Here is a 21,734-nt window from a genome sequence, read left to right on the forward strand (position 1 = left end):
CTGGATTTGATTGATTGATTTTATTGATCTCACAATGGAGAAATGTAGTCAAAAAGGTACATACGTTATTTACAGTGCGTCCACACACACACATATATGTATATATATATATATATATATATATATATATATATATATATATATATATATATATATATATATATATATATATATGGGGAATTAAATACTAATTGCACATTAGATGTTGCACAAGTTATTGCCGTTGCCATTGAAGTGGAAGTAGTTTCCTGTTCTCAGTTGTGTTATTTAAACAGAAACGTTGTGAAACTAACGCGGGTAGCAAAAACTTGTAGTTCAGCTATATCTTCCTGACATGAGCCCCTGCTGCTCTGTCACGTTTTCACCAGGCTTTTCTTTTTTTTCCTGTTTTTTCAGGCTCCACCTTTTTTACGTCGCAGGAAGCTGCACTCAAACGCACCTCAATAGATGTCCTTAATGTAATCAAGACCAGGATGGTTATCTTTTACAAAGGGTGTGGCAGTTTCTGCATGAACGACTCGGTTGATACGATTAGCATGATTAAAGCGATTTATTTTATTCACTGTTTACTTGCTAATTAACCCCCCTCCCTTTTTTTTTTTAACAAACAGCCCGGTTCAGCGGGTATGCGTGGAAATCTCAGCAAATAGTGTGAAACGGTAATTCCGGGAGGTTCTGGAATGTAAAATAAACGCTCCCTGAAACGCTCCTTTGAGTGGATGAGGGCGGAGTCAGTCCACGGAGAGGTGTAACTGCAGTGGGGGTGGAGGGGGGACTCCACGGATATACGAGGGTTTGGTTTGAGCCCGCTGCCAACAAGGAAGCGACCAGCTGGGAAAACACGGAGCAGGGACTGCAGCGTTTATTTTATCGACCCTAAAGTAACGGGATTTTATTTTCATTTTTCACATTCCGCTGTCTTGACGTCATCATGTCTTCCATGGACTTTGAGAAGCTGAAGATGACTGGAGCAGGTCGGGCCATAGCGGTGCTTACCAGCGGTGGAGATGCACAAGGTGACCTTAAAGCTCCTGATCTTCAGATGTTTGATGATTTCAGCCGTTGCTGAATGTGTGGATGTTAAACCGTGTTGCAGTGCAGATCTGACCCCCCCCTCAGAGGGTTTGTTTACACATGGAGGAGCTCATTTTCACCTTCACAGATATGAGCAGTGTCTATTCTTTTATGTTCAGAATTAGAATCTGGGCCAAATGTCGCAAAAGGTCAATTGTGGGTCAATTTCCTGCCGTTTATAACATTATATTAAAAAGTTAATGAGGTTCGGATATGGAGAGGGCTAAAGACGAGGCCCCCAAGAGGCCCTGTGTGGATTGACAGCCCATGCAATGAACTAGGCTAAGATCTTTGAAATAACCGCAAGTTCCAAGCTTCAACTCCTTTATTTTGAAATTTTATCTATGTTTGTTTTTATTCTTGTTGAAATATGATAACAAAACATTTATTCTTAGTTTTGAATTAAATGTCTCTATTAAATCATGTAAAGCAGATGCAGCAACAGAAGTGCAGTTACTTCTGCTGTGATGCAAAGCTTGGTATCAGCTTCAGTCTCTAATCCCAAATCTAATATGTCATTTTAAGCCTTAAAAAACACTTTTAATGCTGATTCATGGATTTTAATTATTGAACTCTAACTTAGTGATGCAGTGGGTAGCACTGCTGCCTTGCAGCAAGAAGGTTCCGGGTTCAATTCCCGGCTCAGGGTCTTTCTCTATGGAGTTTGCATGTTCTCCCTGAGCATGCATGGGTTCTCTCTGGGTACTCCGGCTTCCTCCCGCAGTCCGAAAACATGACTGTTAGATTTATTGGCTTCTCTAAATTCTCCTTAGGTGTGAGTGTGTGTGTGAATGGTTGTTTGTCCTGTTTGTCTCTGTGTTGCCCTGCGATGGACTGGCAACCTGTCTGTACCCCGCCTCTTGCCCTTAGACAGCTGAGGATGGGCACCAGCACCCTTCACCACCCCAATTGGGATTAAGCGTGTCAGAAGATGGATGGATGGAATTATTAAACTCTCAAAATTGTATATTTGTTTTATATTCAAATTATGACTGATTCTGAAGCTGACTTACTATTTTTATAGTTTTTTATGATGATTGTGATTTTTTTATTAGTTTAAACCTACTCACATCCACGCACTGCTACATATTTACCCTGAACATCTAAGAAGGTGTTGGGCAGTAGTTTATTTAGATTAACAGCAGTCTACCTGCTATACTGCTGTTAAGATTAACAGATTCTTTACATGCCAAGCAGTTGTTTTTCATAAGAAACTGTAGATTTCCTCTAAGGCATGACTTGAAGAGAGATCATCATGGCTGCTAGAACCTGTAAGGCCAGTGAATGTTTTTGAGCTTCTGGTGTTGGGTTACCTTGGGTCTAATGTCAGAAAATGGTCATCTGGTTGAGTAGAGATCCATAGAACTAGCTTTATTGTTACATAAGTTAAACAGAGGTACATTTTGATTATTTGTATATTAAATTTAAATGTTATTGGCCTTAAAACATGTCGTTTGTAACTGGCTGAAACAACTGTTGTCTGTAAAATTAGCCGTTTTAATGCTACTTTTCCTTGCTGTTTTCTGAGCTCCGTGTTTAATATGTGAATCTGTAGATTATCATCTAAATCACTGCAGATTTAAAAACAAACAGGCTGTCTTAGCAGCTATAGATATGGTTACAACTCAGAAGACTTGCTTTCCCTATGTTTATTCTAAATTCAGTGATAAAGAAAAAAAAATAATAAACAAACCAAGAGGTTTTTTTTTGCTGCAGAATAATCGCAGCCAACTCAAAGATTTGCTCACTCGATTACGTAATAATAGTGAAAGGCTTAAATGTGAGCACTTCTCCCCTCCCCACTTGCAACATGCTCAGTAAGCCTTATGTGTCATTATCTGCTGGAACAAATCTTGTCGGCAAATGGCACCTTTGCCCAATAACTGATAACGAGGTAAAATGCAGCTGCACACAGTTTGTTTTTCACATAAAAAATAAAAATAAAACAATGATGCAAAAGGCGGTGTGCAAATCAACTGAAGCTGGATGTCATTTAATTCTAACGGTGTGTGTCCCAGGTATGAACGCCGCTGTCCGAGCTGTGACCAGAATGGGCATTTATGTCGGGGCCAAGGTCTATCTCATCCATGAGGTAAATGAAGAGTTTTACGACCCGAGTGAATCTACACGCCGTCACTTCCTCTTTTATGGCTTGGCTGGGACTGATTGCAATGTTCTTGTGATATTTCAGGGATACGAAGGCTTAGTGGATGGAGGAGACAACATAAAGCTTGCCCACTGGCACAGTGTGACCAACATTATCCAGCTGGTGGGTTGAAAGGCAAATGCTCTGATGTTTCTATGTAAAACCAGGAAACTTCATATAATTTAGCTATACTAGATCCTCTTTAGATCTTTCAGGTTCAGATTTAAAAATAGACACATTTATTTTTTCATTAGTATATAATGTTTGCTCTAGAAAAAAAACAATGAAATCTTCAGCCCACTCTGATGCGGTACGTTAGGGTCTAGACATCATCTGGCAGTTCTGCTGACATCTTGTCTTCATGCTTGTTTTTATTGTGCACATTCAATAGTTTTGAAAAACAGCTGTTTATAGTAAAAGCAAATATTTTGCTACAATTAAACAGTAAAATGAAGCCTAAGCGAAGCCACATTTTGCAGCAATATTTTCAGAGATTTCATTGTTTTTTTTTAACCTTTGCTGCACTAGATGCTAATTCATCAATCCGTGCCTCCAAAACAAGCCTGAGCTTGTCTGATAGAAAACCCTGTTAGTAAAAAAACAAAGTAATAAAAGTGATGGGTGGTGCTCCAGTAGGTTGCTATTGTAACTGGAAATAGTTCCAAAGAGTTTCATTAAACTGTTTTGCAAGTGATGGGGGGGGGGGGGTAGTAGTCGTTGTTTAGTCTTCTTTTTTCCGGCTGGTTGGTGGTTTTTTGCTGCTTTTTTTGGAGGACAATCATGCGGGTCGTGATTTAAAAGACATGATGTAAAAATGGGTGGCTCATGGGCGTCTTTTTGTTGCTGTTCCAGTCAGGTTGATCCCTTTCTGTTTAGTTAAGAAACAACAAAAGTTATTTAAAATTCGGCCTAAACAAAGGTGAGGTTAGCTCATCATTTATCAATATCACTCATCATTAGAAGAGTGCATATTCTTTGATAATATTTGTCCTCCCTCTTTTACGTTTCATGATCTCACAGTGCTAATCTTTCACTGTCACAATAGCTGATGAAATAAATATGTGATCCCGCCTTTCGTTTTAGCAGCAGATCATTTGTTTTGGTTGGTTTTCACTGCTGTCTGTGCTGCAGGGGGGCACGGTAATTGGCAGCGCCCGCTGCAAGTCATTCCAGACGCGTGAGGGCCGCATCGCAGCCGCCTTCAACCTGGTGAAGAAGGGCATCACCAACCTGTGTGTGTGCGGTGGAGACGGCAGCCTGACGGGAGCCAATATCTTCCGCTCCGAGTGGAGCGGCCTGCTGGATGAGCTCGTGCAGAAAGGTCAGCTCCTCACAGGGATCTGCTGAAGTTGCTGTTTTTAATCAGGATGTCTGATCAATCTACTGTTCATGCCATCACCGCTGCTGTATAATTAGTTTTAAAGAGGAAATGACATCTGTGGATGTTCAGGGAGGATCACAGACACGCTGGCGAAGCAGCACAACAACCTGAACATTGTGGGACTCGTGGGATCAATAGACAACGACTTCTGCGGCACTGACATGACCATCGGGGCTGATTCTGCACTGCATCGTATCATGGAGATAGTCGACGCCATCATGACCACAGCGAACAGGTCCGACTCAATAAACAGCTGTACTGTGATGCATAAAAGCTCTTATTTATTACAGCTTACATGTGGTTTATTACGGTTTTATGTCCCCAAATATCAGGAAGTTAATATTGTAGTAATTAGGACCTAGATGAAAAGGGATGCAAGGTTTTTTATTTATTTATTTTTTTTAATTATCCATAAACTGTGTCAGGTATCTGTTTTCAGCACCTTTATCAAGATACTTTCCAGTAATACGCCTTTTGCATTTGTCTCCACCTGCTTTACTCAGTTAAAAAATGCAATTTTTTTAACCATAGCTAAAACTCTTTCCAAGCAAGAATCTTTCGACTTGCATGCTCTTTGTTATGTCTTACAGTAAACTAACTCGGATCCCTAAACTCGCCCTCTCTACAGCGAAATACGGTCATGGCGGCATCATGCTTAGTGATGGTTTTCTTAACCAGGGACAAGGAAGTTAGTGATAATTAATGGGAAGATGGGTGGAGCCGAATACAGATCAGTCCTGCAAAAAACATGGCAGCTAATTGATCGTGCTGCTTGCCACCTTTTTCTTAGTAGTTTTATGATGTAAACAACTTATGTTTTCCACCTTATAATAATGTGATGCTTTGTCTATCAGATAAAAACACCGTTAGATCTATTTGCGGTAATCTGATAGATCCTAAAATGTGTAGAGGATGTACATATTTTAATACGATACCGTTTGCTGTGCTATATATATCATTTTCAATATTCACAGTTTATTTTGAATTCAGGAAAACAATATAGATCTGTTTCCTATTGGTAGTAAATAGGTTCTCTGAATCAGACATACTGTAATTTTCGGACTATAAGCCACGACTTTTCACCCATTTTTCGACCTTGCGGCTTATATAACAATGAGGTTATCTATGGACTTTTACAGCTAACGGCCACTAGGGTAATACCTAAATCTATGGATTTTACCATCCACCATGTTGACGTCACATTTCCTTCAACACACAAGTACGGTAGCCTCGTGCCCGGGAATGCGGAGGTCCTCCGGAAGCAGACTTCTACCGCAAGCGGTACGAGACGGAACGACAGCGAGAAACACGGACGTTGCAAGCGCGCAATTTAGCTTCTGCGGCTTATATTGAGATGCGGCTAATACTCAGAAAATTACGGTAGTTCATCCAAGCAGTTATGGTGAAATCAGTGACTAATTTAGACTCAATCACATTTAAATGAAGCAACCAAAGGCAGTTAGAAACAATTTTAACGGTTTTAGTTGAACCAGAAATTGTATCACCTGCTGTTTGCACAACTATTTCACAGACCAGCCTCTTAACAGACACAAACATCAGATTTAATGTTTAAAACAATAGTTTTTCTTTTTTTATTATTATTTTAAATGTAGACTGTTACCTACATCCAGCTTCCAACCTAAGAGCATGAATCATGATTTAAAAAAAATATATTTAATGTTAAAAGAATGTGATGATAAAACACGTTTTTTCTCTGCGTAATAGAGCTTCAGGTCTGCCAGGTACAGTAAGACTGTTACTTAATGCGTTTGTGTTTAGGGCCCCTAGCGATGTAAACTCAGCAGATGGTATTTTCCAAAACTTGTCCAGACTTGCTCGCAGTTTTTCTTTGTTTTGATTTTTTAAAATGTTTTAATGCTACTTTACTTTTTCCCTCCTGCAGCCACCAGCGCACCTTTGTTCTGGAAGTCATGGGTCGCCACTGTGGGTGAGTAAGCCGTAGATTATTCACTGTTCTTCTCTATGCAGTGGTATTAATTGGTGTGTTTTGGCTGAAGGTATCTGGCCCTGGTGTCAGCTTTAGCATCTGGAGCAGACTGGCTCTTCATTCCAGAGGCTCCTCCGCTGGAGGGCTGGGAGGACCGCATGTGTGCTCGTCTGGAAAGGGTACGGCATCCACACACAGAAATAACCCAGATTTCACCGTAGGACCCTTACTCACAATGCCTGAAGGTTAATCTAAGCACCATGCTTGTGCTTTTTGACTTTTTAAAAATATTTTTTCTTTTTCTTTCAGAGCCGAAACAAGGGGTCAAGACTCAACATCATAATTATTGCAGAGGGAGCCATTGACTCAAATGGAAAACCGATCTCTTCAGCTTATCTTAAAGATGTGAGTTCTTTGTTTTACAGACTGAATAACTCTGAAAATGACTTTCTGAAAGAAAGGGGCATGCTAGTCAACATTAATAGTCCTGCTCCTGCTATAGGACTGTTCCTTAGTGCATTTACATTTCTTTGTACTTCATTGTAAAATGAAATGGGTGATTTACTGATATATTTGTACATATGTTTAAAGCTGGTGGTGAAGAGGTTGGGCTATGACACCAGAGTGACGGTGCTGGGTCACGTTCAGCGAGGAGGAACTCCGTCTGCATTTGACAGAATCCTGGTGAGCGGCACTTGAAAAAAAGTGTTCTTTTATTTGGTAATATTACAGCATTTGGAACTTATTTGTTCGTCTTAAACCTGTTGAATTTGTCTTTTAGAATTTGAACACCTATGTACCTTTTTACCCTTTATATATTGGCCTTTTGGTTTGGCTAAATGCAGAAACAAAATGCCATTATGATTGTTAACATAGAGCTGTAGGTTCTTCTGCTGATTATAGAAGCTTTTGTTTGAATTCAGATGTCCAGTTTAGAGCGGAGGTCTTCAACTGGGGGTCCGTGACCCCTAGGGGGCCCACGGAGGTCCTGCATGGGGGTCACAAAAGATTTGGTGGATTAGAGTTTTTTTCTTTTTTTTTTTTAATATTCCCCCCTGCAATTTTTTTTCCACTAAGTGAAATGCCTTTAAATCCACATTAAGAATTCAAAACACAGTAGTAAACAGATAAACGGAGGCAGAAGATGTCTTTCAGTCATCAATGCACACATTCAGCGACACGCAGGAGCTCTTTCAAGCTGGGCACCGTTTCATTCACAACACCTGTCCCATCAACCAGGAATCAGAATCAGAAATACTTTTATAATCCCAGGGAGAAATTACTTTTTTTACATGACTCCATCTGTAATAGAGTGACTATAGGACCAGTTTGATATAACACTATTTCATATAATATAATTAGGGGGTCCCTGCTCCATCTCACTATCAGTTTGGGGGTCCTTTGCCTGACAAACGTTAAAGACCCGTGGTTTAGAGTATTATTGCTGTTTCTGCATCAATGCACACTTCCTAAACCTTTTTTTTTATAAACTCATTGAAGAGCATGCTGTTTTTTTATACTTAATTTTTTAGCAGGGCACCTTACAGTCAGCTGTATTCAAGTAAGAATACAATGAAGAAAAAAATGTTAACATGAAATAAACATCTCTGCAAAGCATTCTGCAGATTCATGTGGTTTCAGCATTACCATATATCCTAAAAGTAATTTCTTTTGGAAGGTAGTGCTGGTTTTACAAGCCAAAGTCCACTTATTGTACCTTTTTATATTATTAATACCGCTTAACCCCAGCATAAAATAAAGGTAGTCATTTGGAGTGATGGTCCATTTGGTAGACTTTCCTTACATTTTGGGATCGTGGTTCTAATTGCATCCAAAGAATTGTAATACATTTCAGGGCTGCTGGGTGGAAAACATTTAAAAAATATAATTTATCTTGTCCTTGCACAGTATTGGGTATAATACAGAGTACTAAAATGTTATATTCTTTTGTATATTCTCTTCAAAAATCTGGTTTATACCCAGAGATATTAGAAAAAACATTCAGCTTTAGACTAAAGAACACAATTAAGAAAATTAACAAGGCGATAATGTGATAAAGCCGGTTCCATCATAAATTTCTCATTAAATATTGTCTTTTTTTGTTAAATATACTAAGTAAATATTCTTATGGTTGTAGATGATCAGTTTTTCAGCCCCTATCTCTGAGGGCTTTCTATTAAATGCTGGTTAGATTGGAGGTTTTGTTTGCTCTCCCCTATTTATAGAAGTCTGAACGTCTTGCCTGACAGGACTGTGTATACAACATCAGTCTGTTTATGAAACCACAGGGGCAATGATCAGGGCAACATTGAACGCTGCCTGCCCTGCTCAGGCCACTATTTAAACAAAAGTTCAAGTGAATGTAAAAATAGATAAGTTTGTATTCCTGATTGGATTTAAATCTGACTTTAATCTTGAGTTAATATGGACCAAACTGAGCTGTATATAATTAAAAGTGAATTTGACCTGTTTGTCCTAAAAACAGTGTTCATACAATATAAATAACTTGTATAAAATCCATACACTGATTATAATGGAAACTTTCATAATGTCTACTCTAATCTTCACTCCTTTTAATCCAGTTATCCTCAGGCATCTTAAATTTCATCTTGTTTATAACCATTGTGTTCCTCTTTGTGTGGGTGTGTGTATGCAGAGCACCAAGCTGGGTGTGGAGGCAGTTATTGCCCTGATGGAGGCCACCTCAGACACCCCACCCTGTGTCATCGGCCTCTCTGGCAACCATGCCATCCGTCTGCCTCTCATGGAGTGTGTGGACATGGTGAGCGTCTTCTCTCTGGTGGCATTGACTAAAATGGATGGTAATCATGTGCTATAGTGGGGGGGCTAAGCATTTTTAATGTATTTATGTTTTCTAACTAAACTTTATGCAGACCAAGTTGGTGCAGAAGGCCATGAATGAGAAGAGATTTGATGAAGCTGTTAAACTTCGCGGAGGGTAAGAACTGATAATTACACTGGATTGTACAGTTTTACATTACTTTTAATTCATTACTCAGTGATGTTTTGAAGTGTATTTTCTGAAGATGGAGATTTTTAGAACCACATCTTTTATACATCTATCCTATAACCAGCTCTGAAATTGGACTAAATTGGGGCCGTAATGTTTCTCAAAAACAAAACAAAAATATTAAAATAAAAAGAAGTTTGTTGGAAAAATAAAATTTCTCTGGCAAAATAAGTATGCTTGGTCCTGGAATAAACATTTTTAAAAGAAAAAATATATATATTCTTGGAAATAAAAAGTTAAGTGGAAAAAAAAATTAAACCCTGAAAAAGGTTTTTTTTGTTGTTTTTAAAGCAAAAACTACTTTTCAGATTCAAACTTGATTTTTTTTCAAAACTTTTTTTTGTTCTTAGGTTTCACTTTTTTTCTTCACTGTTTCTCAGTAGTTCAATGTTCTCTTTCCAGAAACAATTTGAATTTCATGTGGCACTAAAAGTCAAATTAATAAATCAGAACGAAGTAGTTGGTAACTGGGGGTTAAGTTCCTTGTCAAAGGGCACATCTGCATATTTCAGGGCAGGAAGGTGAAATCTAAGCCATAACTTAGTTAATCTCTCTCCAACCAAATGATCTCAGTACGGCTGTGTCTGGTTGGACAGTAGCCGGGCCTTAATATAATCTGACTTCTGTTTCTGTAGGAGTTTTGAGAACAACTGGAACATCTATAAGCTGCTGGCCTTCCCAAAGCCTGTCACTGCTGAGGTTAGTTCGTCACACTGTAGCTTTAACTCATGGTTGTTTATCTTTGAATATGGAAACCGTCTCAGATCATAATGTCTGTCTGACACGGCCTCTCTTGGCTCAGAGTAACTACGCTGTGGCCATCCTGAACGTCGGAGCTCCAGCTGGAGGCATGAACGCAGCAGTCAGGTCAGCTGTGAGAGTTGCTCTTGCTCATGGACACAAGGTCTATGGTGTCCATGATGGCTTTGAAGGACTCGCCAATGGATCAGTGAGGATGTCTTTTATTATTTTTGTTTGTTTGTTTTGGCTAAATTTGAACAGTTGCAGATAATTTCAAACAAACTGTTGTCCTACAGATATTTGAAATGAAATGGCACAATGTGGCTGGATGGACGGGCCAAGGAGGTTCACTCCTGGGGACAAAGCGGTAAAAGAGAAATGCTACTTTCTGTCTCATTGTCTAAGAGTTAAATATATTATTGGGCAAACTATAGACTTCAGGTAATATTTATTTCCTTTCTGTTTTTATTTGTATGCCTTTCTCAGAACTCGTCCTGCTACATGTATGGAAAAAATTATAGAGAATATCAACAAGTACAGCATCACAGCCCTGCTTGTAATCGGAGGGTTTGAGGTATTGTACTAAAGACTCCTTTTTGCACCTGTGAATATTATATGTTAAAGACTTCAGAGTTACAAATTGGTTGTTGAATTCAAAGGGATATGAAGGTGTGCTGCAGCTGTATGAAGCCCGGAGCCACTACGATGAGCTCTGCATCCCCATGTGTGTCGTACCGGCCACCATCAGCAACAACGTCCCTGGAACGGACTTCAGTCTGGGAGCGGACACTGCTGTTAATGCTGCCATGGAGGTACGTCTGAGCCAAGACTGATCAGCTAAAGGTTCACCTTCCTACTGAATCACACAAATTATAGGCAGATAGATTAGACTTTAAACTCCTCACGTTTATTGGTAGAGTCATTGAAAGCCTTGAATTAAGTTAATCTTTTTTTGTAGTGGCATAATCTCACACAAAAAAAAAATTTATTTGATATATTAATCTGTGGGGAAACACTTCTAATAATCCATTTTAAAGTAAATAAAGTCAAGTAATTAAACATTTTACTTAATTGGGACACATTTAATTTGCCATGAAAGGCTTCCAAGGTACTTTGTTAGCACGCTGCAGAGAATCCATGGATCAGGAGTCATCAAGTTTCTATAACCATTAAACAGTGCAGACACATAAATAAGACTTCTGTCAGAAATGCAAACTTCTGTAGTTTAGCTAAGCGCTTTGGCAGTATTAGATAAATACTGAGCTTTTGCTCCACCACTTGGCCATATGGCACCCCAGGTTTTATCAACAAATCTTCCAAGCGTCGGGTTTGAACTAAGCAGAGAATGTGAGGAAAAGTACTTCCTGTCTGCTGTAGTGTACAGATCTGTAATGCTCTGATAACTAAATGGCTTTTGGAGGCTTTCAGGTGCCTTCACATTTCAATGGATGGCCTGGTTGATACAGTAAAGAGAAAAGTGAGAGATCACTTTCTACAGACAATGAGACACACAGTTCAGAAGACACTAAATGTGCAATACTTCTACAGCCTCTGTCACACAGATCTTAATCATATAGTTAACCAAAAAAGAAAGGAAAATCTATTTAGATGTGTAAGGAGGGATGGTTAAAGATCCTTCTATTGATTTGTCTAATAAAAATGTATCTGAGTTTGGAAAACACCCCCACTTAGGTTAAAGTTTTGCTGCTTAACCTTTGACCTTAAGTATTGGCTTAATTTGGGATGTATTGAATGATTTTTAGGTCAACACACAGACCCAGCTCTTCTCAAAAAATCTGCTGGATCAGTCATGTGACCTAAGCACCACTTTACTGCATTTTGAGGAGCCTTTGACTACAACTGTGCTAAAAGTTGTAATCAGCCAAACAGATCTGTCACTTAGCTAATTAGACATATTTTCAGTTCTCTGATACAGGATTTAATCTAGTGCAGTGAATGTTTCTTTGTCTTCACTAGTAGGTCTATGGCTTCTCAATCTGCGGGTCCAAAGTGCTCTGCTATCAGTTTCTAAAACATGGAGGGCGATGTTTGATTTTTACACCACTAAACCTGGGAGTTACTAATCTAAAACCCCCCTACTGAATAAATGTCACTCAATCTTGCTTTAAAATTGTGATTTTTCTACTCTATTTTTCTGTATTAAGTATTTTTGTTCCAACCATTTACAGGCTAAAAGACAGAAAGTCTATTCTCTGGGAAAACGTTATTTGAGTAAATTGGTCTCATTTTAACTTGTTCTTCAGGGATGTGACAAGATCAAGCAGTCTGCCTCTGGGACCAAAAGGCGAGTGTTCGTGGTGGAGACGATGGGCGGATACTGTGGTTACCTGGCAACCTCAACTGCTATCGCCGTGGGTGCGGATGCTGCCTACATATTTGAAGAGCCGTTCAACATCCATGACCTCAAGGTGAGGCTGAGATGAAAACAAAACCCTTTTCTCTGAGTTTTTTTTTCCTGTTAGTTTAATGTATCTTCTCTCAATGTGTCCTGTCGATAGACCAATGTGGAGCATTTGGCTGAAAAGATGAAGAAGGACATCCAGAGAGGTCTGGTACTACGGTGTGTAACATCTTGTGGTTTCCTGTTTTTCAGTATATTGCTGTTTGGTTCAGAAACCCAGACTGAGGATGTTTTACTGGCCTCAGCAAGTGATGCATTCAGCACAGTGCAGTTTAGGCAGAACGCTTTAACAAGCTGGACTTGTTTACGTATGAGCCGTTTCTAGCTCGCCTCCTCTTGTCATTAGATTTTACTTTTGCAAAATGTTTTTTTAAATACACTAAAATGCTCAATTTCTGCCAGGTTCTGAAGTTACAGTTAGGACTTTCTACAACCTTCATTAGACATCTGCGTTGCCTTTAAGACTTTACGCAGTGTAAAGATGATTTTCATGTATTATTTCAATTATTCTTTATAATGTTCGCATAACTAAAAGTTAAGACAAACATTGTCAAATCTAGAAACATTTAAAATCTTTAAAGGAAATCACTTTGATTATCTAGACTGAGAAGAACTCCTTTAAATAGTGTTCAGTTAAATATAAAGTTCTCATTTTATAATTGTCTGGATCTTTTGTGATTACATAAACATTAAGTGGGATTTAACCACTGAGTTATCTATTAACAGTTGTCCTCTTGTGGTCAGTCAGTGTGATGAATCTCAGTGGGGACACACTCTAAAGGCTGTGTTTATTAGTAGGCAGGCATGCGTACATTAATGACATGTTTATTAGCTTTATTTTCTATGATATTTGCTAAAGACTAAAGGAAAGTGGTGATTTACAGGTTGTCTCTGAGTTAGTGTTTTTTCTTTTTTTTCCAAACTAAGTTTTTAAAGTATTTGTAGTTTAGATTCACCTCGGAAATACAATGACATGATTGTGTAATAACTTAATACTTCTGTTCATCTTCAAACCAGGAACGAGTATTGCCACAAGAACTACACTACGGATTTTATTTATAGGCTGTATTCAGAGGAAGGGAAGGGCGTCTTCGACTGCAGGGTTAATGTCTTGGGACACCTCCAGCAGGTATAGTATTTAAAATTAAATACCATGGCTTTATTGTGGAGGATATATTCCTTATATACCACATTTACCTGATGTAATAAACAAGACCACTAGGAGAAAAAGGCCCCAACACTTTTAAAATGCTCTCAACTTATCCCTCCCATGAATTATAACCAACCAAAGCGAAAATATTTTTGATCTTTACCTTTTTTAATCTTTATAAGGTGCATAAACTTTGTTTCCAAATCTTCCACAGTTTCTCAGTATTTTTCCAAATAGTGCTAAGCTATAAAGCCATGGTTTTTATTTTTCCAAATGTTGTGCTAAGCTGCTGGCACACTGTTTATTAAACTAAATTTGTTGATTTGACACGATGCATGTTTGGGGTCAACTGTATCTTGTGTGTTATTGCTGCAGGGAGGAGCTCCTTCTCCCTTCGATCGGAATTTTGGCACCAAGTTGGGTGTGAGGGCAATCCAGTGGATATCAGAGAGGTTGACTGAAAACTACAGACAAGGTAGGGTCTCCCTGTATTAACAGAAACTGCTCAAGCTTCCTGAATATATGTGCCAATGAGAGTGATTTTTTTTTTAATTTTCATTTCTTACTCCAGGCCGCGTGTTCGCCAACTCCCCGGACACAGCGTGTGTGCTCGGCCTGAACAGGAAGATCGTCTCATTCATTCCTGTGACTGACTTAAAGGCCATCACCGATTTTGAGTAAGTAGTAGAAAAATCAAAACCGGCTGTTTGTGTTAAAAACTTTAAGCCTAACCATTTCTATGTATTTATTTTTTTTAAGGCACCGGATGCCCAAGATTCAGTGGTGGTTCAATCTGAGGCCGATGCTGAAGATGTTGGCGAGGTATCAAACTAATTTCGAGGAATATGTCCCTGGAGAGATGGCCCATGTGACTCGACGCTCCATCAGCATCGATGCTGGATACTAGGCTTTCTGACAAATGCTTCTGTATGCAGTTTTTAACCTTTACATTTCCCTCCTTCGTCCCATTTTCACTCATAACTGTGGTGCCTAAAAGCGTGGTGTATAAAATTCCTCTGAACAAAATGGCCTTTTCTGCACCAACATGGGGTTTTTACCTTTTTTATTCTGCTCCATCCGAATCCCATCTGCCTTAACTTTACCCAAGAAACAAGGACTCCTTTCTCCTATCATACTGGTAGATTTTTGTGCTAAGCTGCTGGCATACTGTTTATTATCCTGCCATACATGTTAGCTTATCTTAAAATACTTAATATAAATCCAAGAGTGAAAACATTAAGCCAATTCTGTGAAATTCAAACAACACTGTGATGTGAATCATGTCAATGTGTCCCTGTACCATATTTTGAAAACTGGGAATAAGGTTGTAAAATCAACACTGTTCCTGTGTCAAACGGAACACATTAATAATTTCTACCATGTAATGATCAGCTCACCATCTCAGGCCTAAAGTTTGATTCCTGAGTAGATCAGATGTTTAAATGAGTTCAAATGAATTGGGTGATTAAATCTGTAAATAAGGCCATGTGTTCTGCCTAACCCTCAGCATGCCTGGGTGAGTTGGTCGCTACAGACAGTGCCTTTGTAAAGCATAGCATGAGATCAGGTACCATTATCACAGTATAGCTGCAGAATTTACATTAGTGCAGTTTTTAAATATTAAATTGATACAGCGTATCTTGATAAAACCACTCAAATACAAGGCAGGTAAAATGTGTGATAGAATCAGATTATCTAAGGCGTAGCACAGCGGCTCTGAGAATCCAGTTCCTGTTTCTCTAAAGTCAACGCTTTACCCGCTGAAGCTCAGTCACCTTCCTCTTGAGTGAACATGGGACTTTCTAACGTTTGATACCACTAATCAGTGTCATGCTAACTGCTAAACATCAAGTAACAAAACTGATTACCAGTATTCATTTATTGACTGACACGTTTAATACAGAGAAATTTTGTACTTCCTCCAAGGTGCTCGGAACAATTTTTTTCCTACACAAATTGCTGCTATAATCCAGACAACCAGAGGTGCCACAGACCAAAGTTTTACAGGATATTTATCAAAAATTGTGCATGCAAAAAAAAAAAATGAATGTAGATGCTGTTAGGTGGATTTTTTTTTTAATGTTTAAAACCACAGAATGAAACTGCATAAATTCTGAGCCATAAAGCATGTAAGCAGGAGCGTTCAGTAAAGAAATCATCCTGGTAATGTTTTAACATGTCATTCCTGGAAAAAAAAACACATTTTACAAGTTTTCTGTGTTTCATCTGAATATATTATGTGACTCATGTGACTGTGCAACTCAAGGGACCGTTTAAGATGTTAATTTTTCTGTTTTTATAGATATATATGTATATTGTGTGTGTGTGTGACTGAAACAATATATATCTAGTATTAATTCAAATCAACAGCCATTTCTTAACTGATCAACAAACACTTTGTTACACTATAAATGATGTAAAATTCACACCTACTGTACCTTAAGAGAAATCTTTAAAGACAAATGAACCTTTGGTGTTTTTAAAGTTGATAATGATGGTGTGTCTATCCAGGTATCTGTTATTACATAGACCTTGTGTAATTTACCCAATTAAACCTTAATATTAAACATCTGATTCAGGAACTAACATCACTGCCAACTAAACAACACAAGGAAATAAACAGAAACCTAATAAAATATTTGAATGTTTTTCTTGTATATTTCTTAGAAGTTGAATGAGAAGGGAAAATCTTTTTTGGAGTTCTCCTTGGGTGACTGAGGACTTTTTGATGTAAAAGCAAACGGAAAGTCTTCACTTTGCTCCGCTGCGTTAAACAGGAACTCGTTACCTGCAGGTTCACATACAGAGGCATGTCAGAAAAGTTCATTCGTTTTACCTGTATAGTTCAGGAGGTTAAACATGCATGAATTTGATAGACACTGGTATATTCTGATGGTTGTGGTTTCCAGATGGTAAAACCAAACCATTTTGTTTTCTCAGATAATTTCTTGACTGTTAACCTCTACAAGGATGAAAAGCAACAAAAGGTCTCCGATAAACAGGCTGTTGTATCTTTAGTATTTTAAATAAGGGTTTTCTTGAAGGAAAGCTGGTAGAACTTAACCTGACAACAGCCAGATGCATGTCTCGCTGAGCTAGGCGGAGCGAGACATGCATCTGGCTGTTGTCAGGTTAGGTAGAACTAATGAGTGACCAACATAATGGCTGCATTTGGACAATTTGAAAGCAAAATGCAGGATTAGGACATTAACATCCTGGCTAAAGAGAAAATAGACTAAGTTTGAAATCCTCTTTTTAGATAAAATTTGGATTTTCATTTTAAAAGATGTCTGATCAGTGAGGATATCATTGAAAATTCACACTGAACCAAATGGTCTAGCCAAAATAAATTTAAATAACGGTTTAAGCTTTTAAAATTAAGTATTGAAAAGAACTTTTCTCTGATGATCTAATTCACTGAGATGCACCTGTAAAGGTAATATAAAGAGAAAACAGCATATGAACATATACTTACTGCCTGTTGGTTTAGATTCTGATGCTTTCTGTAAACAAATTGACAGCCTTTAGCATATTTGCTCCAGCTGTAGGATTGTTCTATAAACTTTTTAGTATAAAGCTCACCTTCTCGTTGAAAAAAGAGCCAGAAAACCCAAAAGATGACTCCTGCAATGACATCTAGAGTGAACTTCAAAACCAAGGAATGATCTCTGTAAGATTTAAAAAAATGTTTTGCAAACTCCCTACCTCCTCTTGGGATGAGCCCATATCAAATCCAAATCCCGGAAATGCTGGGGTGCTATCGTTGGAGTTCAAATTGAGCACAAAAGCTGGAGATTTGGAATCAGCTCTGCCTTGGCAAGGAGAGCTGGTGGGAGTGAAGCTAAAACAACAGATAAACGGTCTCAGGTTCTGTTAACAACTGGCTTTAAAGCCTCCAAGAAATCGGAAAATCTTACTTGAATGTAAACGGAGTTGAGGAAACGGATGTTTCTTTTGTAGAGAGAGGTTCTAGGTTGGCTTCCATAGAAGTGTGAGGAAAATCGTAGACTCCTTGATGTTCCTCGGCATCGGAGGCTTCACCCTGCAGGTCATCTGTTGGGACAGCCTCTAGAACTGGTGAAGTGGGAAGCTGCAGCTTGTAACAGAAAGAGTAAAAACATATTTAGACAGAGTGGATCACAAAACAACACACAATTGCTAAAGGATGTGAAGAAAAACACCCGAATTAAAATAATGTATTCTTGTTAATGTTAAATCGCTTAGACTCAATCAGGAAACAAATAGAGCTACATGTTCCTCTTGAATGATGCTGTAAAAAAAAATATTTTCTGTAAATCTGCTTAAGCTGCTCTGCTAGTACTCTTTAGTCCACCCCCTCATGTGGCAGATGGTGCTCTGGTCATATGAGATCAGCACTATTTGGCCTGTATCCTCTAATCAAACCAACCCTACTGGTAAACATGTGGTAGCAGCATCATGCTAAGATTATTCACCTTAGTAGGAATAGGAAAGCTGGATATAGTTAATAGGAAGATTAATAGAGCTAAATACAGAGCATTCAGGTAGGTGGTTGCACATATTGATGTTAGATTTTCCCATTCAAAGTCAATATATATGGTTGCTCCCCATATAAATATATTTGTCATCCTTTGCAAATAAGGTGCTGGAGATAAACCTCAAAAGACATGCAGCTTATACTTCAAAGACATGCATCAAATCATAAATTCAACCCTTGAGTTAAATCAATAAAAGGAGACCCAGTTTTCCAGGTTGTTGCAGCTGCAAAACAGCCACAGTGGCAGCAGCTTTCTCATTAGCTCAACATCCTCTTGACTTGTGAGCAAGAAAATCATGATATCAAGTTCTACTACACTGAAAAGATGCATATTTTTTGTGGAAGGAAGCAAATTTAGAATGCTGCTCCATCATTAGCAGGGATGATGATGATGATGATGATGATGATGATGCAAAGCTGCCTTTGATTTACCTACTTTAGAGGGGTTATTGTAGCAGTTTACCTGTAATTTTCAACGTATATATATATACACACATATATAATATTTATATCTCAATCAACAATCAACAACATTCATTTTTGCAATTAATATTGGGGAAACGATGAATATGGGAAACTATGCCTTTTAAAAATCAGTTACTTAATAACTAACTTGGTTAAAAGTCTTCTAAAACCTAATAATACAGTGACTTGATCAAAAGTTAACAAAAAGAGACTGAAACCTGTTCCTCTTGTGAAAGTTCTTGATCTTCTGCCGCAGCGTGCAACTCTTCAGATGGATCTAACTCTGAGAAAAAAACAAAAACATGTAATTAAAAGTTCATATGTAAGGATTTTCTTGAAGCTAAATCATCTGGAATTGGAACTTATTCATATTTTTAGGGCATCTTTCACCATCTGACTGCTGATGAGAAATCTGCTCTTCATTTGTCTGCTCAGGGGCAGTAAGGTAGCTGATGGAATCCTGGACTTTGTTTTCCTCATTCATCTCCTCTGTGGTTGCTTCTTTGGTAGGTTCAGGGCTACCCTGTAAAAGCAAACTCAGGATTGATATAGTTTTAGAGAGCAAAAGCTCCTTTACATTACCTTTATATTAGCGGTTCTAAAAAGTGAAATGGATGAAGTACAGCTGTTTGGTTGAGATCAATAGATGAGATGTCAATGGAGCAGTCCTCCCTTTGCTGCTCAGGTTGTTCTTCTGCCATTGGCGGTTGGTCTAAAACACTACACAGAGATTATAACTGAATTAGTATAAAAAGCTTTGAAAGATTTTTTTTATTATTATTTTTTGCAGGAATTTGCAAACCAAACCTGTCTGGCAGCTTCTCTAAGGGATAAGACATCACAGGTGGACCTGTTCAGAAACAATTATTGGTTTAAGAGCTGTAAAGATTTGAGTTGAACCAGAGCAAAGCAGAATAACCATTACCATTAAGATGTTCCAGCTCCTTCTGTTTCATCATCATGTGGTCGTCACAGTCTCTAATTCTGCTCTCAATTTCCTGAATCTCGGCTTGCAGCAGGAGGAGCTTCTGAGCGGCAGGGTTTTGGAAATAGGCTTCTTTGTGTGACTGCAGTGTCTCTATGTAGCTTGCAATCCTCTCTTCGTAGGCCTCCCTAGTTGGTGCCCAAATCAGCAACTCATTTCCGTACCTTTACATGCACTGGCAATAGATAAAGTGACACAACAACCTACTGGTCATGGTTGTAGCTCTTTTGTCTACTCTCCAGTTCTGCTTTCAGTGTCTGTTCATACTGAAGGAGCAGGTTGTTGGTCGTCTTCATGCTGCAGTGTCATAAATTACAGAAACATAATTAAAAAAAAGTCTCACTACATTATAACTATTATTAAAACAATATCTGATCATGGTTGACCTTCATTGCTGTACCTTTTTGCCTTTTCTTTATTCCACTTTATAGCGATCTGCTTTACTTGTATTTCCTCTTCTAGATTCTTGATATCTTGTTTCATCTTTTCAATGTGAGACTTCTTCTCAGTAATGCAAGTTCTGTACACTGTTAAAAGAAAAACCCAATACCTGTTTTACTATATTTCAAAAGATAATGTCTGAGGAAGGTCTGCTCAGTGAGGATATCATTGAACACTCCCACTGAATCAAACACTCTAGCCAAAATATTACATTTAATTGGGACCATCTAGCATAATCATAATACATTTCAACAGAACACAATGCTACACATCTGTTGGGCCATAAACCATGATAATAATTTTCGACATGGACCAATGTCCATGCTGATATTGACTGCAATCATGGGTGTAAGAGCATGCAGTTTGCTCTCTTGTGGATAAGTGGACCTGGTGGCTAACTTCTGAACTAAATTGCTGCAAAAACAGACTTGTACAATGCTTCTCTCTGACATTACAGGAAACTTTGAGATGCCAGAAACTGGAGAAGGGAAGCATCCAAAGACAAAGGACTGCTTTCCTGCTGCAGGTCTGACTTGCTAAGCTGCTGAATACTAGAGAAAACTCAGCCTTAAAAAGAGGTTACAGGTCTGGTGAAGTTAGAGACAGAGTTTCCCGCTAAACAGTTTGCGTTTTGAATTTTTTTTTTAAACTTTCATGTGAAAGACAACCTAACAAGAGGACCGCATTGAACCTCATGCTGACATGTTTTCATCTGTTGTTCATAAAGCTAAAACAAACTTTATTTGACTAAAAATTTAAACAATAATATAATGTTAACAGTTGTGTTTTTCCTCATATCAACACATTTGATTACCAAAATATTAACAGAGTCCCCTAAGATTAAGAATTAGTGAAACGCTAATTTGCCCTCATTCATTGGTTTCAGTTTTATGAGTTATGGTGTTCTACGATGTTGGAGAAAAAAAAAATCAAACTTTTGTTTGTCTTTTGTTTGTTTTTGTCCAAACATACAGATAGTTGAGAGTGTGTTGACATAATAGTTTATGACAGTCCAAAACTTATTTGAATGAATAGCATATAGGATGCCTTCCCCCTACTCCATATTGCATACTTCTCAAGAGATCACACTTGGTTACAGGATTAAAGCCTGAAATTATGGCCATGTTATGAAAACATGACCCAAAAGATCAGATAAGATAAACTTTATTTACGCGAGAAAAAAAAAAAAAAAAAGGTTAAAGCAGTTTAAATCTTAGATACTACTGCCTTTAGTCACAATTTACTGCTGATACTTTGTAAGGTTTTAATAGAAAGTGGAACAAATAAATTCATCTTAATTAATACTCTGATATTACTATATCATATGCTCCTGTTGAAATGTAAGGTAGGGCAGCAGAGATAGATAGATAGATAGATAGATAGATAGATAGATAGATAGATAGATAGATAGATAGATAGATAGATAGATAGATA

The 21,734-nt window shown here is 38.2% G+C and overlaps 2 protein-coding genes across 2 annotated transcripts; one reads left to right on the plus strand and one right to left on the minus strand.

Annotated features, from left to right (window-relative positions):
• The first annotated feature begins 761 nt into the window (after window positions 1-761).
• On the plus strand, window positions 762-16,082 carry LOC107091900 (ATP-dependent 6-phosphofructokinase, liver type-like). The gene is made up of 22 exons (XM_015386111.1): window positions 762-1,016; window positions 3,093-3,166; window positions 3,266-3,343; window positions 4,352-4,541; window positions 4,671-4,836; window positions 6,505-6,549; window positions 6,620-6,728; window positions 6,859-6,954; window positions 7,141-7,233; window positions 9,206-9,331; window positions 9,444-9,508; window positions 10,216-10,279; window positions 10,383-10,529; window positions 10,618-10,688; window positions 10,808-10,895; window positions 10,981-11,133; window positions 12,586-12,750; window positions 12,841-12,902; window positions 13,761-13,872; window positions 14,269-14,368; window positions 14,465-14,570; window positions 14,653-16,082. Exons 1-22 carry the CDS (start codon window positions 932-934, stop codon window positions 14,798-14,800), a joined length of 2,343 nt encoding a protein of 780 aa, XP_015241597.1. The 5' UTR covers window positions 762-931; the 3' UTR covers window positions 14,801-16,082.
• Window positions 16,083-16,224: 142 nt separating this feature from the next.
• Window positions 16,225-20,387, minus strand: LOC107091901. The gene is made up of 12 exons (XM_015386112.1): window positions 20,260-20,387; window positions 20,067-20,156; window positions 19,800-19,987; window positions 19,682-19,724; window positions 19,498-19,594; window positions 19,265-19,397; window positions 19,093-19,157; window positions 17,811-17,989; window positions 17,599-17,734; window positions 17,476-17,517; window positions 17,369-17,396; window positions 16,225-16,681 (listed from the first exon to the last, which is right to left on the minus strand). The coding sequence occupies exons 1-12, from the start codon at window positions 20,340-20,342 to the stop codon at window positions 16,557-16,559; spliced, it is 1,209 nt and encodes a 402-aa protein (XP_015241598.1). The 5' UTR covers window positions 20,343-20,387; the 3' UTR covers window positions 16,225-16,556.
• Between the last annotated feature and the right edge of the window lie 1,347 nt (window positions 20,388-21,734).

The sequence above is a fragment of the Cyprinodon variegatus genome, unplaced genomic scaffold (assembly GCF_000732505.1).
Source record: "Cyprinodon variegatus isolate N-32 unplaced genomic scaffold, C_variegatus-1.0 Scaffold356, whole genome shotgun sequence".
In the NCBI taxonomy this organism is placed as follows: Eukaryota; Metazoa; Chordata; class Actinopteri; order Cyprinodontiformes; family Cyprinodontidae; genus Cyprinodon; species Cyprinodon variegatus.